The 17622-nt window shown below is 40.3% G+C and overlaps 1 protein-coding gene across 8 annotated transcripts in view; it reads right to left on the bottom strand.

Moving 5' to 3' along the window:
* Positions 1 to 17622, bottom strand: part of LOC114432161 (ELKS/Rab6-interacting/CAST family member 1-like) — a 104318-nt gene that overhangs the window by 47125 nt on the left and 39571 nt on the right. For 7 of the 8 annotated variants that reach the window (XM_028399994.1, XM_028399993.1, XM_028399996.1 and 4 more), the window contains 3 exons: positions 10805 to 10940; positions 8179 to 8310; positions 3870 to 4030 (listed from right to left, as the gene is read on the bottom strand). In XM_028399994.1, the coding sequence (XP_028255795.1) occupies positions 3870 to 4030; positions 8179 to 8310; positions 10805 to 10940 (429 nt within the window). Of the gene's footprint in view, positions 1 to 1442; positions 3775 to 3869; positions 4031 to 8178; positions 8311 to 10804; positions 10941 to 17622 lie in introns of those variants that run through there. The other variant, XM_028400001.1, reaches the window with a different exon arrangement.

The raw sequence follows: 17622 nt of genomic DNA, 5'->3' as shown, positions 1-17622 counted from the left end.
AAGAACAATGGGCTGTCTACCAGCCCCCCCACACACACACCCACCCACCCCGTAGTTTCATAGTCGTTAGCCAGTCGTTAGACACATCAGACACAGTCCCCACCAAACAGAACTGATGAATATGCTTGGAGGAGCAGAGAAACATCTTCAAGAAAACTCTACAAGTCCAGATGCCTTGCTTTGTCTCTACAAATATGACCTGGATGACTAAGAATCTTTATCAACATCCACCATGTTTAGTCAAGTAATCACACTATTTTCCTTTAGGACAGCGACTATTTCTTTGCACATCAGGCAGGTTTGTTTCCGCCAAACTTCTGAAATATACTGCTGCGTCCATCTGTGAAGCTGTGTTCACCATCGACTTTCCTTGTTCAGCTTGAAATGCCTCTATTGTTCACAGCCATACAACAATTAAAGCTCTGAGCTGCACTTTCTCACCAACAACAGCCTGAGTAGGAGCGCCTACCTTTGATCTTTCCTGTTATTTTTGCTGCACAAAATAAATCATTTGTGTAAGTATGACTGTGGCTTTACTTAGTGGCATGTTGTGGGTAGTTTAAATTTATATGAAAAATGAAAATCTTACATTTACAAGAAAAAAGATTTGGACATTATGGTGAGGACCAGATAGACTTAAGTAAAATTGTCTTTGTTCATATTGTGTAAAGTAATTATGTTTAAAACTATAAAAAAGAAACATCCGCATAATGTGAATTTAATCAATTTACACAAGACGTGTTTTACACATGGAGTTTTGAATGTGTATTGTACACTGCAGAGACTATCAAGCCTTTTAAGGAAATTCTGGGGGATTTATGATTTTGTTCTACATAAATAAAAGTGAATTGACTTGACTACAACCTACTCCTTTTTTGCTCCTCCTTTGTCTCTTACATGAATCAAGTCTTGCTGGATGTGTGTGCCAGAAGGACATGTGTCTCTGTATAAAACTGACAGACAGAAAGAAATAAGAGAAAGAACCAGAGCTGCGCAGCTAAGAAGAAATATGTGCCAAATGTCAGTAAAGCAGAACAGCAGAGAGTCAAATAGGCTTTAATTCATTCAGATTGGGATTTCAGACCTTACACCCTGCTGGTACACACACACAGCGTCAGCACATTCTTCTAGTTGTCTGCGGCACACACACACCTGCACACTGTGAACTGCACAAACATATGACAGTACACATATATGCCAGCATAAGGCTGGGAAAAAGCATTGAATGTGAACAGCAAAGACAATAAGTCACATGTTAGAACCCTGCAGGGGGATATGTGCATACTGTGTATTTGTATTTTTGTACACACACACATATGAAGAACACACATCCAGATGTGCAGATTAGCATGGTCTTGAAGTAAAGAAGACATGAAGACATATACAACCAGCTGGAAAGCTACAGCATAAAGATAGATAGACACACACATACCACTACAGGCTGAGTGTGTGTGTGGGTGAGAAAGGAAGGGAGGAAACAGGAGTAGGTGAGAAAGCGAGACAGAATGTCAGCCTGTGCGTTCTCCCAGCTGTATTTGGTATATATTTCTGTATGGGAGTGAGTGTGTGTGCATGAGTGTTAAGATATAGTCTGTCCAAGAAACCTCTGCAACATGTTGTATCATATATCACGTCTTACAGCAACATTAAACCTTACACCCATGTAAAACTAGGCAGCAAATCAGACATCAAACCCCCAGGAATTATGGAGGCCTGTGTGTGCAGAGACAGTTTCATGTGCATTACACTGAGATATATGAACGCACGGGATGCAGCCACCTTAAACATCTCATGTTTTATATGTGGGAGAAAGCCAGAAACAAATGACGTCTTTGCTGAACAAACCCTAAAGTGTCATGAAATATATGAGCAATGGTGTCATGAAAATAGCTCACAGCTAGACAACTAGCAGCTACCTGAAATATCTGAATTTAAAAAGGGGAAACAAAGATACACAATATCAAAAAGATGTCTATACAATGACAGCAGTCAGCAAAATATGTCACCTTACATGCTTCATAGACCCAGTCTTTCAAAGAGGAATTTGTGGAGTGTTTTGAGCTGGTTAGTTTTAATCAGATAACAACCAGGACAGTAATGTAGAAAATAGTAGGGTTGGTAACACTGAACCAGAAGACAAACAAACTGCTGGCCAGTGCAGACAACTGTGCCAAGTATAGTCGGTATTTATGGGGCAGAGAGGGAAACAGAGCCTATTGGTAAGGCCTGCTGTGAATTTACCGCGATGTGATCCATACAGAAAACACATCAATAAATGAGTATGCAAATAAAATTAATGTGGAAAATGTTTTTTTTTCTTTATTATATTCTTGTTTCGTGCTGATATAGATCACACAGTGTAAAAGAACACTACAGCTTGTGTATCAGCTACAGAAAAACCAGAAAACATGAGCAGAATAAATATTTGGTCTATGTAAGGGAGGTGATGTGTGTATGGAAACACAAAGTCAGGACACAAGTGATGACAGCCGCTTATTATTGATGGTAACCACAACATATTAATACACACATTCACACGCAGCTGCTAGGAGAGTGACGATAAATGATAGCACAGATTGAACTGTTAATCATCTGTGTGTGCAGGTTGGCTGTGTTTGTATGTGTATGACATACTAAGAAAGCATGAGTGTGTCTATTCACGTTTGTGCCTGCTAGATAAATATTCATCATGGAGCCAGTGTATTCATAAAAGGAACGCTGGACACGTCTTCACATCAATAAATCAATCACGGCGTGCTTGCACAGGCGCACACACTCTCATACACAAGTTCACATATGAAAACATGGCCATGCATTCTAAGGCGCTGATGCCTGTAATAATCACACGGGTTGTTACTACGGTGATAAAATGGCTAATAACTCTGCTCACCTGGACTGTGAATGGACACACTGGTGGACACACACACGTACACACACACACATTCTGTTTCTCAAAAACAAAGAAATGCTGCGTTGGTAGAGAACAACCATGACAGAGAGGAGGAAAACTAAATCACAGAGAATGCCCCTCATTTCCCATGATTCCACAGTAAAAAACAAATCATCCCACAGTGCATTTCACAGGACATGCTAACACAGCTCCTATTTCAACCCAATGCCTTGTTCCACTAAATTAAAGATTGCTGGAAGGTCTTGGTGAGAATGTAAAACAGCAGAAAATACGTGGATTCATCTTACTCCTCTTAGCGGCACTCAAAATGCAAACCTGTCTATTAAAACTACATTAAAATGTACACAGAGTTACACTCACACTGTGTGTGGGAGTCTGTGTATGCAATCAATCATATGAAGAGCTAGACAGTGGTACATGGTTATTGCATTAACCTAGCACTTAGGGTTTAAAGTGCAGAGAGAAGATAAAAGAAGAAAAGAGAGCAGGGGAATAAGAGGAGAGAGTTAATGAGGTGACGGGTGAAGATCACGTCAATGAAAAGAGTCACCAGCTTCCTGTAAGACTGGAACACCACAACATGGGAAAGTAATGGACACATCTAGATGTGAAAGGCTGCTCATTCGAAGCAAAGTAAACTGATGTCAGCACTGTGGGTTAATTTATAAACTTATAGTAAAGATTTTAACAGTGCATCTATGCAATTATGTAATATATGGTTGTTCAAGAGAACATATGACATCTGAAATATATATACTTGTGTATTTTTTATTAGCAAGTATTTGTTAAGGGGTGTAAATGAATAACTGCAAATCTTTCACAATATAAGTCCACTTAAATTTTGTCCATTTACTTTTAGACCTCTGTGTGTGGAAAAATGATATAATGAGATGTGAAAGTTATTCCAAGCTGATTTACATGTTTACATAAAGAAATATATTGTTTTTTATTTTCTTACTTCATCTCCAGGACCTCCTCCAGGTGTTTCCGCCTCTCAGCCCGCAGGGCGGTCAGGTGACCTTCCTTCTCAGCCAGTGAGAGTTGAGTTGATGACAGCTTGGCTTTCATCACCTCCAGTTCCTGTTTCACTTTCTCCATGGCAACCAGTAGGTCCTCCACCTGACACAAAAACACATAGACAATGTAACACACATATAAATTTTACCCACACCTTTATCCCGCTTTGTTCAGATAGTGGACTTATGTTTGCACTGAGGTATCTTGTCTCTTTCCTGCACATCTGAGGGGCTCATGTGCCGTGAAATGCTTTAATAATTTCTGTTTTTAAATGAGACGCTCCATTGCAGAACATCAAGCGTGTCACTTTCCCTCTCTGTGTTTTCTTTCCCCTCCCTCCCTGTTGTTTCTTTTGCTCCCTTGTTTCTCGGATACATATTTTATCTATGTCCCTCTCTCACATTGGGCGTATATCAGTATGTCAGTTTAATGTGTGTGAAGTCAATGAGTATTTCACTGTGCAATCTGGCCAACACACACACACAAACACACACTCCCTGTCCTCTGCTATTTTGTTCTCCATCTTCTATTCCGAGCTCAGTTACAGATTTCTGCACCATGACCGGTCACATTTTTTTGAACAACCTGTTATTGGGCGCTTCTCTTATCACCAAAATCATGTTATTTCTGTTGTCAGACATTTCTACCAGGCATTTTCAACAAAAGGCTGATGGAAAATGAAAAAGAATAAAGACACATTTAGTCAAGTTTTTATGCAGCACTGAAAAAACTAACAGAGTTACTTAAATGGGTTTATATATTAGAAATAGATTAAAAAAGGAAAAAAGGAAGAAATTTAAAGTAAAACACAGGTGGGGTGAGGTTTGTGATGATTTTTTGTTACCTTTGACCACCTAAATCCACTTGTGGTGAACTCATGCATTGGAATGTGAGAGAGCTGCATACAAAATAACAGAGAGAAAGACAGATGTGAGAGGAGTGAAAGATAGCAGCAAGTGATGAGGAGGAGGATGAACACAAGGATAAATAGGATAGGCAGAGGAAAAGCATAAAGAAGAAGTCAAGCAACAAAAAGGTGGATTGGCCGTGGCAAGAGGTGGAAAACAAAACAAAAAAAAGCAAAAAAGAGAGTATATTAAGCAGGAAAATCAAAAATACTGAGCAGTTAAAAAGCATAGGCAGTGTTAGAAATGCATTTCAGACTAAAAGGAGAGGAGAGGCTAAGAAGGATGAGATAGGAAAGAGAAAAGGGAGAGACAGGAGACGAGCATCAGTGACGGAAAGACTGGAGGATGGAGGACAGGGTGAGGAGGCCCAGCTGGGAATACTGGAGGAGAGAGGAGGAAACAACCCCTTCAGTGTTCTGTGTTTGTGTTATTTTAAGAGTAAGAAAGGATGACAGAAATAAGAAGAAGGTGCACTGAGTTCAAGAATTAAAATTGTCTGCTTAATGAGACACGGAAAGCTGGAGAAGAGAGCGTCTGTCTTTGGTTTGGTCATGGACTGTGTCATACTGCTGACTCATATTTCTGTCACCCACACACATGCACAAGCACACACACCTCTTTAGTGATCACACGTACAGTAGTGACTCATGTCTAGGAGAAAAGGTTCAGTTTATTTTCATGTGGTGATGGTCAAACATTTAAACCCTGTCCATGGTCCATCACACACACGCTCTGTGCATATATAGCTGCATACAGTATAAATGTGTGTGTGTGTGCCCACCAGTATGGAGTCAGAGGAGTGTGTGTATTGCCTGGTTTGGCTGCATTTGCATGTGTGCATGTGCCAGCACTATAATAAGCAGTGTGTGTGTGTCTTTGAACAGGTCGGCCTCATTAAGGAAGGAAATTGTCTCCCTCTGTCATAATTGTGTAAATCATAATGTGAAAAGTTAATAGCAGTGACGCAGTTGTAAAAAAAGGAACACAAAAATATTTATTTACAATTTACTTGTGGACACAGAGACAAGTTTCCAGCTCAAAAACCAATGTTGCATCCGTCTGGCTCCTGCTGAATGCCATGCTGTGCAGTGTGCTGTTTAAATAGCAGTTAGCACTTCTTTCTGTTTGTGTGTTGGAAGAAATATGCATGCATGCGGTCCACTGTGTTGTGTATTACTACCCTGTCCACACATGTGCGTGTGTGTGTCTGTGCTGAAAGGCTGAGTTAGTGTTGTTGATGTTGGGAGAGGACTGTACTGAGTGTTTGGCTGCCATCTCCAGTCACTCAACCACACATTGATGTTTCTGCTCCTTCCTCCACCACTGAAGCATTTTAACACCAGGACGCTCTCCAGGACCTCGTCCTGGTCTAAATGGCTTCTGTTTTGTCTAATTAAAGCTGCCACTTGTAGCATTTTCAAATATTTCAATATCTGCCTGCCAAATTGAATGTGATGGCTTGGCACAATTACTGTAAACAAATTAAACCACAATCAAGACTTCAGGGAAATAAACATAATGACTCCATAGTGACTCCACTTGTTCCGATCCTCTGTATTGTAAAGCTCTCAGAGTTTACACTGTGTTTGCTCTGAAAGAGGCCGAAAAGATTACAAATGTACAAGCCATTTTAGAAGAAATGACCCAGGAACTCAAGAAAAATAAACATGTCTCATTTGCAGGTCCCTGCTTGCACTTTTGCCAAATCTGAGGTTCAGATGGATTAGAAAAATATGACTAAAAGCTTAAAAATCTCAGCAGCAATAAATGTGTAACCACAGTATTTCAATCAATAGATCACTACAAGAAAAGAAAGCCTTTCATATTAAGGTTTCTAAAATAATTCATTTAAGGATGACACCTGACAATCATGTGACTAAAGGCTCATTGACAACCCATACCTTTCTGGGATCAAAGTGCGAATAATAAAGTTAAAAAGCCGTTGCTAATGTAGGGAATGAAAGAAACCACCATTGTCAAACTGGAAACTTGAAACAGGCATCTTTACTGATGTGAATGCAAGCAACCCCTCAACCACATGAAGCACGCTCCTGCTGCTGATATTATATTGACTCACTGTTCAAACCCTTCATTAAAGCTTCATCAAAATCCCAGAGAGTCAGATATCCAAATCAAAAATGAGATTTCTTTTTGGTTGCATCATCACATCAAAAGACAAATCCAACCTGTCGTGTGCATCATTTTAGACATGTTTTCCTGTTGTACTTGTTATATATCTGAAAACTTCAAAATCATGACTAGAATTTGAAATAAGGTTCAATGAGTTACAGCCTTGCTTGTTTGCAGATGGAGTTGTTTTGTAAGTCTTATTTCAACCATGTGTCTGCCTTTGTCTGTCCATCATGTTCTCTTACATCTGCCTGCCTGCTCATTATACTTCTTCCATCACATCTGTATGTCTGGAGCTTATTCTGTTGCACTGCTCATTGACATTTACCGAAGATGAAGGCGTCAGTATAACACCTTCAAGGTAAAACATCTGTTTGCATGCCTGTCTTTGTGCGTCTGTCCACAAGCAGACCAGTAAGTAAAGGCTGAAGCAGACGTCCAGCATCTAGAGGCAGTAATAACAATGGAGTCCAGCCGTTTCTGCCAACAGCTCCACAGACCATATTTTCGCAGGGCAGTTTTCGTCCTCACAGCCCACGCTGTTTTTTCCCACTTGTCAAAACCCATCCAAGCACTGAGGAACATTTCCCATCTCTATGGCCTCGTTAAGTCATGGCTACCCAGGAGAACGACACACACACACATTCACTGCAGCTTGAGACTTGAATTCACCAAAACCCTTCCCTTCTGAGCCTCCCTTAACACCGTTACGAGCTTCCCTACTGTCTCGATATATAGATAAAAAACATTATAAACTGGAGCAGTTGGCTCCTGCTGCATTAAAAAAAAAGAAGCTGTTTATGTGTTGCTGGCTGAAGCAGACAAAATGCAAGCTGTTCTTTAAATAGGGACGTATTTACCTCCCCTCTAAATGAAGAGTGACTGGACAAACACACACAGCCACACCTGAATGAGCTCAGTTGGCAAAAGGCATGTGTGTTGCCGCTGCCATTAGACACTTTTGGCATTGGTGCTGTTTAGCTATGTCAGAAAGAGTTTTTATACATACATAGCAAGATGTTGCTATGTATGTGTTTACTTTTTATGTCCTTCAAAGTTGAAATATTGAGAACAACAATTGTGAGAACATTTTGTATCTGTGTGAAAAAAATTACTGATAGGGGTTGAGTTTAGGGAAAGGTTCGGCTACACTTAGGGTGAGGATTCACCTTACACATGCAGGAATATGCCCGTGTGTGAGAGACACAGTACCTGTTTCTCAGCCTGAGTGCGTGCCTGCTCCTCCTGGGCGAGCACCACCTCCCGCTCTGCTGTGATCTGAACGCTCTCCCTCAGAGCCTCCTCCAGCTCCTCAATGCGCTCCTCCTTATTACGGAGAGTGTCCTGCGAAGACAGAATAAATGGTGAGTTAAAGGGATGAAAATGGAAACCTGAAGCGAATAATCCAGCATTTATTTCAAAGAATTTGAGCGAGAATGCTTATACTTGCTAGTAAGTAGTGCTAAAGACAAACTGTAGCTGATCCTAAAACCTAGTAACACTGAAAGAAGAAGTACTGATGGTGCTGGATAATAGTGAAGGAATGACCTTTGCTAGGAGATGTTTATATTTATAGCCTATATATATGGTTGGATGGATGCATGGAACCAACACGGCAGTACAATACAGTACAATTTAAAAACTTTGACAATATTTTTGTCACATAATAGAACTGTAATAATTACATAAAAGTAGGGTTGCATTTTAAAATAAGAGGAAAGGAGGGGTTGTATGTTTGTTACTTAATGTTATATAATGTTCACCATAATATTTATTTCAATGTATGCTCATTGCAATGCTGGAAATACTATCACTTCAGACAAAGTTTTTCTTTAATTTACTTAACTTGAACAATATTTTGCTACATATCCACCTCTAGATAACATAACTTATGCCAGCTAAAATTTTCAAATCTCATTTCCATTCAGTATGCTTGCAAATAATCTGTAATCCTCTGTTTGAGTCCTCTCCTCCTCATCCTCCTCCATCCAATGCTGGTCATCGAGCCCTCTGCTAAATTCTGAATGCATTGATACCGCCAGGTCACAGAAACTGTGAATGCAACTTTCTTTGCATGCACAGGTACAGCAGGACAAAGTGGTGAGTGTGTGAGAGGGAGAGGGAATTTACTTGGTTGATTTGTTGAATATCTGTGTGACGGGAACAACCAGACTGCAACCTGCATCTCCAAAAATTTACAACATTAGGCTACTATAAGACTATTTGATTGGCTGAGAGTTATCACATGGGATGGATAAACTTGTATGCAATTGGTCTGTGCGTTTCCTCATGCGCTAAGCCACTACCGTAAGGTCAATGAAAGCTGCGGCAGTTAAAATAGAAGCTCAAAACCCGTCAGGTTTTAAAGAATAACCTGCTGTTTAGACTATAAGTTCGGGTCCGTATGGGGCGGCTTCTGGGTCGGGCCCGGACCGCGGTCCGCCATTTTGTGACCCCTGATTTAGAGTACCTAAATAGAGAGACAGACTCAGCTTCTATGTAATATAGGATCCAAATGTTTTTAACTTGAATAATTTCATTCACTAGCTAGGGGACCTTTTTCAAATGCAGTGCAAAACCATCCTTGATTTAACAGTGTGTGTTTTAAGTTTCCTATAGAAGCAGTTTTAAGGACACATCCTGCTTAGCATGTCTCCAGACCAAAAACTCATCGTTCATGTTCTCTAAACTCAGAATAACCTGCAAACACACCGACAAACTAGACAGTCTGATCTCTGCCTCTGAGGATTCCCATCACATGTTACGCTTCTTCTGAGTAGAATGACTACATGAGCTTCCCACCAACTCCTCCGTTCTCCTCTTGCCAGACATCGGACGTTTCTGGTTACATTAAGAATGAATGAATAACTGATGGGGACAGGCTGGGGGAGGGCGGATGACACATTACAGTGGCCAGGAACAAACCTCCAGAACATCTCCAACACATGTGCTGAGAATCTGGATCTTCAATGTTCCAACATTACTTGGTGTCTAAGTATGCAGACTTAGATGGACTTTAATTAGATTATAACCTCTTATTGTGTTGAATTAAATTTACGGTCTGAATTATTCTCACATTCCGCTGAGAGTCTGCAGGGCCATTTAAGCTGCGCAGAAGGGTTTAGAATTGACACACACACTAGTTATGGTTGTAACCGCTGCGGTCTCATATGTCTGAGTGACTCACAAAGCCATCAGCTCATCTTCTAACCACACGCATACACATAAATGACAACTTCCAAACTCCTAAAACCAAATATCAATCATAGCTGGAGGATGCATGAGGATGTTCGCACAAACACACACAGATGAGTGTTTTCATCTGTCTATAATCAGAGAGGCCACTGAGGTTAACGATTACTGGAAGAGGAGGATGAACAAGAAAAAAAAAGTCAGGATGAGTTAAGGAAAAACTTGGGGTAAAAGGGTGAAACAAGGAAAAATGCGGAGGTGAAAGAAAACCTATAATCTGCAGAAACATGAAGAAAACTGTGGCAATAATCACCACACATAAGCTGACACACCCAGCAGACAATTAAGGGACAACAGGAAGTATCTAAACCTATTCCATTTCATAATTAAACTACTTGGGTCCATTCTTTTTCCTCTGATCAACTCTGATCCAGCCTCTATGCCCTTCACCTCTACCACAATTTGTGTTCTCCTCATGTCTCCTCTCCATCTTACATCTGCTCTCTCTCACAAACACTCCATGACTGAAAGCTGGCTGATGTATACATAAAACTTTGACATTGCCTTAGGCTGCTAATGATGATAGGACGTTGTGAAAGCAGACACAATACAAAGGAGAAAGAGAGAAACGCCTCCTCCTCTATACCTTAATCTGCTGGGAGCTTTCATTCAGATTGTCCTCTCTCTTCTTGGCCTCCTCCATCAGCTGGGCGTTCCTGCTCTTTTCCAGCTGCTCCTTGTGTTTCAGGTTGGCCACCTTCTTTGACTGGTCCTTTATCTGTCTGTAGAGAAACAGAAAATACAAATTAACTCAACAAATCATGACCCTGATCTTTCTAAACCTGGGGGTGGTTGTGTTTGGGATTTAGAACCGATGACGTAAATACAAATGTCAGGTGCCAAGATGCAGAGAAAATTAGTGCAAACTGGGCTTGAACGATTTTATTTTAGCCCAGTTTGTACTTATGTTCTTTTTTACAGTGTTTACAGGGCTGGAAGGTCGTACAAGTACAGCTGACATAATATACACTTAAACCAACTTTATAATGATGATACGGCAAGACACTGGGATTTTTGTGCAATACAATAGAAGTAATAAAATTCCCTGGGAAGGATATAATGTAAAGATCAGTGAAGGCATTCAATGAAAAGCTATAAATCAATGACAAGATGACATTTGCGATTTTAGCGCAGTGGGAAATATGAGGGTCTTTTCACAGAGGGATTACTGGGTGTCGGGAAGCACAGTCTAAATCATCATCTGGGGAATAAAGGAGACAGGGTGTGATTCCTCGTGGGAGAAGCAGAGAGAAAGGGTTTAATCCCAGTTTAAGCTATCTGGAAGCCATTGTGGCTCTGTCACAGACCTATCAGCTATCATACCAGCTTGACTTGATCAGGACAGTTCATACCTTTCATACTGTAAAAACACACACACACACAGACGAGGAATAACCCACGCTAATACCAGTGTGGTTTAAGAACGTCTACTGAATCATGACACAGATGAACGATAAGTCAAACACAAAGACCAGCACTGAACGTCATCTGCACACACCAGCACATGTCCAACACAGACAAACTAAACTGCTGACTAACACTTTAGAAACTTAGTGAAACTGTAAAAGTCAAGTCCTTGAGGCTTTTTATGTTGTCATTTTTTAATATCTGCACAGCACATCTGCCTGAGCTCTGTAAATGTTTATGCATGTGAGTGTGTATTCCAGTTATAACTGTTTTACAGGCTCATAGATAAATCCATTTTCTTGGTGTCCTTTGCTTTAACTGCCAGTAAAAGAGTTGACCTCCACTGATGGGAATCCACAGCAAACTTTGCCTCACCCCAGCAGCTAAGCTAGTCCTATTTTGCTTCCTACTGTCCCGTGTCCATGTACCTGTTGTCGCTGTGCGTAACTCATGCCTTGTCCTCATGTATTCACAGGTCTGGGCGTTCAAGTAGGCCTGTCGCGATAAACAATAAATCACTTCATTGGACGATAACTTGAAATGGGCTCGATACGTTTTTCGGCCGCGATACATTTGCACGCTCGTTTGTTTTCCTCTCTTTCTCTCTCGCTCTCGCTGCCAAAGAGGCTGGATGTCAAAAGGCGTCACTCCGGTGCGTCGTAGCGTATAAAGTTCGCAAAGTCCGGCCGTCGGACTTTATATGGCCCGCGGCTTCTGTCTTAAAATGTGTCAAATCAACAGGTAATTCTTATTTTTTAACTCACTGTGTGACGTTTACGTGATGTTCTGAGCAGACCACGGTCAGCTCGCTGTCTGCGTCGCCACTTTGCGTCATAGTGCTGCGGACGTTACAGCAACACAGAGAGCTCTGAAGCCGCACAACACCGGTTCAACACTTCGACCCAATTCACCACGAGATTAAACATGCTTAACGTGCTATCAGAGATCAGAGAGAGTCCGTGTTGTACGAGTGAAGGTCTCTGCCTTCTCACCGGCGGCACTCGCGGCAGCGCCACCCATTATTTCCCTTGCCCAGTCCTCTTGTGCCATCTCTGCAATCAGTTTCTTTTACGCGGTGGCGTTTTTAAAATTCACTGCAGCTGTCTGCGCACAGCGGCCCGATGCGCATACACACACGCAAACGCGTGTGCACACAAACACACATGCAGACACATGTGCGCACAAAGGGTGAGCCCACTCCCACCAGCAAGTAGAGTGCGTGTTGTTTGCCTCTCTGTTGCTCATGACATGCTGGTTGGTTTGACTGAACTCCATTGACTATGCTCAGATAAGCCATTGTAATAGGCCTAATAATAATAATAATAAAGTTGATGATTGGGGGCCTCTCCAGTGTTAAATGTTCTTTAGAAATGAAAGTTTATTGATCTTTGAAAGGGTGTACTTGCATTATATGTCGTTATCACTGTATTAGTTGAACATGGTCTCAAAACGACAATATTATCGCTTATTGCAATAATTTCTCCTAGCAATTAATCGCCCAGCAAAATTTGTTATTGTGACAGGCCTACGTTCAAGTATCAAGACTCACCATTTCAACAAGTTCTCATGCGGAGAAATCATTAGCTTTACCGCACAGAAGTTCTTATAGACTGTTCTATAAACAAGTCAAACTGCGTACTGCGCACTCATATGCAATAATCTGCAATTAGTGAGCTAAAATAGAATTTCTTGTTGTCCGGTGAGGTCTGAGTTCTTTGTTTGAAATTTTTCTAGCTAAATATCTTCACACTATAAGGTGTTGGCCTGAAAGTGCTTCTGCATGAGAGGCAAAGACAAACAGGATAAAAACTGCATTTACTCTTCAGTTCAGCTTCATCTTTGGAGTGATCCACATATTCTATCGTCTAAATATTTAATGCCAGCTCTTCTTTTTCATCTTCTCTGTCTCTCTAAGCCGTATAGTACATGTTAAACTAACTTTAACAATAATGGGAGTAATCCATCAAATGGCTTTTACATCAGTATCACTGCCAGAAAAGTTGAGGAATGATATTGGCAGAAGATGGTAACATAAAATCCTAAATGTGTTTTCTGAAAGGTCCAGGGGGCCCGTTTCCAAACCGTCCAGAGAAATTTGGGAAGCTGAGAAAGAAACTGAAATGCATCAAGTGAGCCAAAAATGCTCAGCAGCACCTGGCCATTTGAAGCCTATAGAATAATCATCAGTGTCAGCTGTGTGTAGGTTTTGGTGTGCCTTTTGTGCTTATTGTATCCAAACTGTGAAGTAAGCGTGGAGTCACATGCATCATAGCTGCTTTGTGTTTTCCTTTGTTCAGTCCTGATTCTAGTTTGCACCCTGAATGTGGGATAATGTGGTTATTTAAATATTTGGGACTATACGCCCTGTGTGTGTGTGCAACAGGTCATAAACAGGCAGGAATGTTCCTATTGGAGAATTTCCAGGAGGCTCTGACCATCTGGTTAGCTTGCTGAGGTTTCCCCCCTTCATGCTACATTTACTGTATGTATGTGAGTGCATGTGGAATAGACTTTTAGCTTGCAATGTTTCCTATTGACTCAACACTCAGTTCCCACTTGCACTCTCCCTCTTTCCTTTTTTTTTTTTTACTAATGCTAAACACTTGTTTTGCTCACTTTTCAGCACGTAGGTCATTTGCATGCATAACTATCCTGCATCTGCATCAGACCACAGCAACTTCCTCCTTTCATTGGAATTTTCTGGCACACCAAAAGTAACTCCGCTCTTTCCATCCACTTATTTGCCCTTTTTTGCATGTTGCATTGTAATTATTTGCATGAACAGCAATGATTTTTTTGCACTGAGCCAATGTAAAAAGACAAATGTACCTCTCCTCTTTCCTTTCCGTCTTCTTTGAACCCACACCCTCTCCAAATGCAACATTACCCTTCTCTCCGGATAAAATATTTTCATCGGACCATGGACCATTCCTTCACTCCTTTTCCTCTCCCTGACTCCTGCCTCTCCCTCTTTTGTCACTTCATCTCCTGTGCTTTCCTTTCCTTCAGAATACACTTCTCGCCTTTACAAAAAAACACGCATCACAGCAGTGAAACGATCACAAACTTTTTTGTGTGTAATGGTTTATTGTGTGCATGTGAATCACTGAAGTTCACATAGTTTTTGCCACTTACGCAAATGTAAAAATAAAAATAATTTTCCTGAATAAATAAATAAATGTCAAAGTGAAATATTTGTGTTTCATTTGTTTGATTGGGTTCTCTTTTTCTGCTTTCAGGACTTGTGTGAAAATCATGTGATGTTTTGGGTCAAATTCTGAAAAGGGCTCACAAACCTTCAAGTAGCACTGTATATAAAACAAAACACCAATAAAAGTAAAAAGTAAAATAAAAACATATCTAAGATCTCAGATTCCTCTTAGACAAATAAATACAATTTTACTAGAACCCTGTCTGGACCTTCCCCTGCCTCAAGCCCATACATTACAGGCCAGTAGAATTTGTTTGCTCATACAAACACCTTTATATTGGAGGAAGACCTGTATTTTAAATTTCATGTTTCATGAATTACTCTAAATTAAAGAGAGTTGAGTGGAGTTAAATGCTTGGGTATGATAGTTCTATTTTAAAAAATATAATAAAACAAAAATCAATTTGTAGCAGCCTGAAACCCTGAATAACACACATACAATGTTTGTTTATCTTCTAGCACAGCACTGAATCAATTAATCAAGTTATTTTGTTGATGGAATAACACGACATTTGTTAGGCAGTCTAAGAAGAAAGACTACAGCAGCTACGACCAATCAGTGGTGACGCCACAAAAATGGAGGCCCGTATGAGGTATGAGTACCTTGTATGCTCAAATTTCCTTCACAGTGACATTACAATTGTAAACATTGAAGTGCTGGCGTTCGTTCTGACAGGATATGAAAACACTGCATCACCTTCTGAAACCATTTAAAGATGTTACTTCTTGCTGTCCTCTAAACTGTTCCTAATATCTACCATAAAGTACCCATGGAAAATGTTCGAATACTGAGAATCATCCTTCATCCAGCTAATGTTATGTAACTGATGTGATGACTTCAAATTCCACTGTATGGCACACACACCATGCGCTCGCTATCTGAATGAATACAACAGATATAACAAGCACAGTCTTTAAAAAGCTGCAGTTTGATTCTACAATTCAGCTGCACACACTGCCTGGTGAACCCGATGGCTCTGCTCAGTGGAGGCTCAGCGCCATTTGAAGTTGTTTTAATATGTAAAATACTTCCTTCTCTCTCCCTCTGAAATCATTTTCAACAACTGCTGCAAACCGCTGGAGGAAGCGGAATCACAGGAGAGTTCACTACACCACAGTGCAGTAAACACAACGTGCAAATGTCTAGTGAAACCATGCCCACACAAAGTACACACACACACAGTTCCACTGTACCCTCACTAACACACAAAGACACAAATTTACAGAAGCTTTCCTGAAAGGATGCACACACACACACACAGACGTGTTCCAAACACAACCCACTTTGTATTGGGTCAAGTTTCTCGGCTGGACCACACGCAAATATTTGAAGCACCCGCACAGTTTTGAGTGTAACTACGACAACATGCATCCATTTTCCAGCAGGGAAATACACACAAAAACTTGATACTGTAAACATGTATCACACATATCATGTGCTAACGTAAACACAATCTGACATACTTTAAACTTTCTTAAATCAAATTCAAAACCTCAAAAATATACTGATGCACTGACTCACACGCACGTAATATAAACAAATACAGTGCAACACAAAAATAAGCTTCATTAAATTTAAAAAAATACTGCTGGTAATTAGTAGTAAAAATAAAATGACACATACGCACACACAATCTCACAAACTTCAGTGAAAGTTTTTAACCTCCCTCATTAGCATGCTGCTGATATTTAGGGAGCCACATTAAGGTAATATTAATATTACATTTGGAGTCCTGTATAAATATTTGATCAGAACTGCTCGGGGGCCTCATGTATGTTTACTGCACATAGCTCGCCCAACATTAACATCAAGGATTTCCTTTTACCCATTTGGAACTCAGTATTTCCTTTGAAAATACAGGAAATATTGGTTTCTGAGCCCATGAAAACTATAACACATAAGAAAGAAAAAATACAATAGTAAACATAAAAAGGAGGAATGAAGAAAGGAAGACTTATTTTATAATTGGAAAAATGACTGCAGAAAATCCCTCAGGTGGAGGGTGAGTAAATTTGTGAGGTAAATATGGCAGCTAAGACCCGCGTGTGTCTGCAAACTTCCACAGTGTGAGTTACTGGAAACGAGCTGTGAAAATATGACGATACAAACAGAATGAAGATAAATCATATTTACGGGATACATCCACACCTCAAAATGAACCATACAACTGAACTGAGACTGTTTAGATAATAGTAATAGTGTAGGCATGTGACAGAGAGCTGGAGTTGATCTTGGCAGTGTCTTTGTTTAACATGGAGAGCAGCAAAGTCCCTGAATTAAACGCTGACACTCTGTTCCTCAGTCTCATATTCATCTTTTGATGAACTGATCTGATCTGAGATTATGAGTCTACAGCACAAGAAGACACAGAGCTCCATGTCAGAGTGGGTGCAGTGGGTTTCTGCACTTAAAAGCTTTGGTGAAATTAAAACCCTAAAATTTCCTTTGAATTTTTTTTAGATTTTATTTAATAAATATTCAATGAATTTGGAAAAAAAATGGTAATGACAAAATATCAAAGAGTCCTATGTGTTTTCTTGCAGAAATGAATTATGTGACCAAAAGTAAATGGACACCAGGTGCAACTTTGGAATACGTCTGGTGTGTTTTTCAACACAGAGACGAGACAGAGAGAACAGTGAGAACAGTGAGATCACTATGCGGCTGTCTCCCAGATCTGCAACTCTTGACTGAAATTGATTGTTAATGTATCAGTAATTTGTATTTTAAAACCCTTTATGGACAAAAATGTTCCTGTTTCCAAACAGTGACTAACAGTTGCAGC

The sequence above is a fragment of the Parambassis ranga genome, chromosome 2 (genome assembly GCF_900634625.1).
Source record: "Parambassis ranga chromosome 2, fParRan2.1, whole genome shotgun sequence".
Classification (NCBI taxonomy): domain Eukaryota; kingdom Metazoa; phylum Chordata; class Actinopteri; family Ambassidae; genus Parambassis; species Parambassis ranga.
This window is presented reverse-complemented; position numbering and strand designations above follow the sequence as displayed.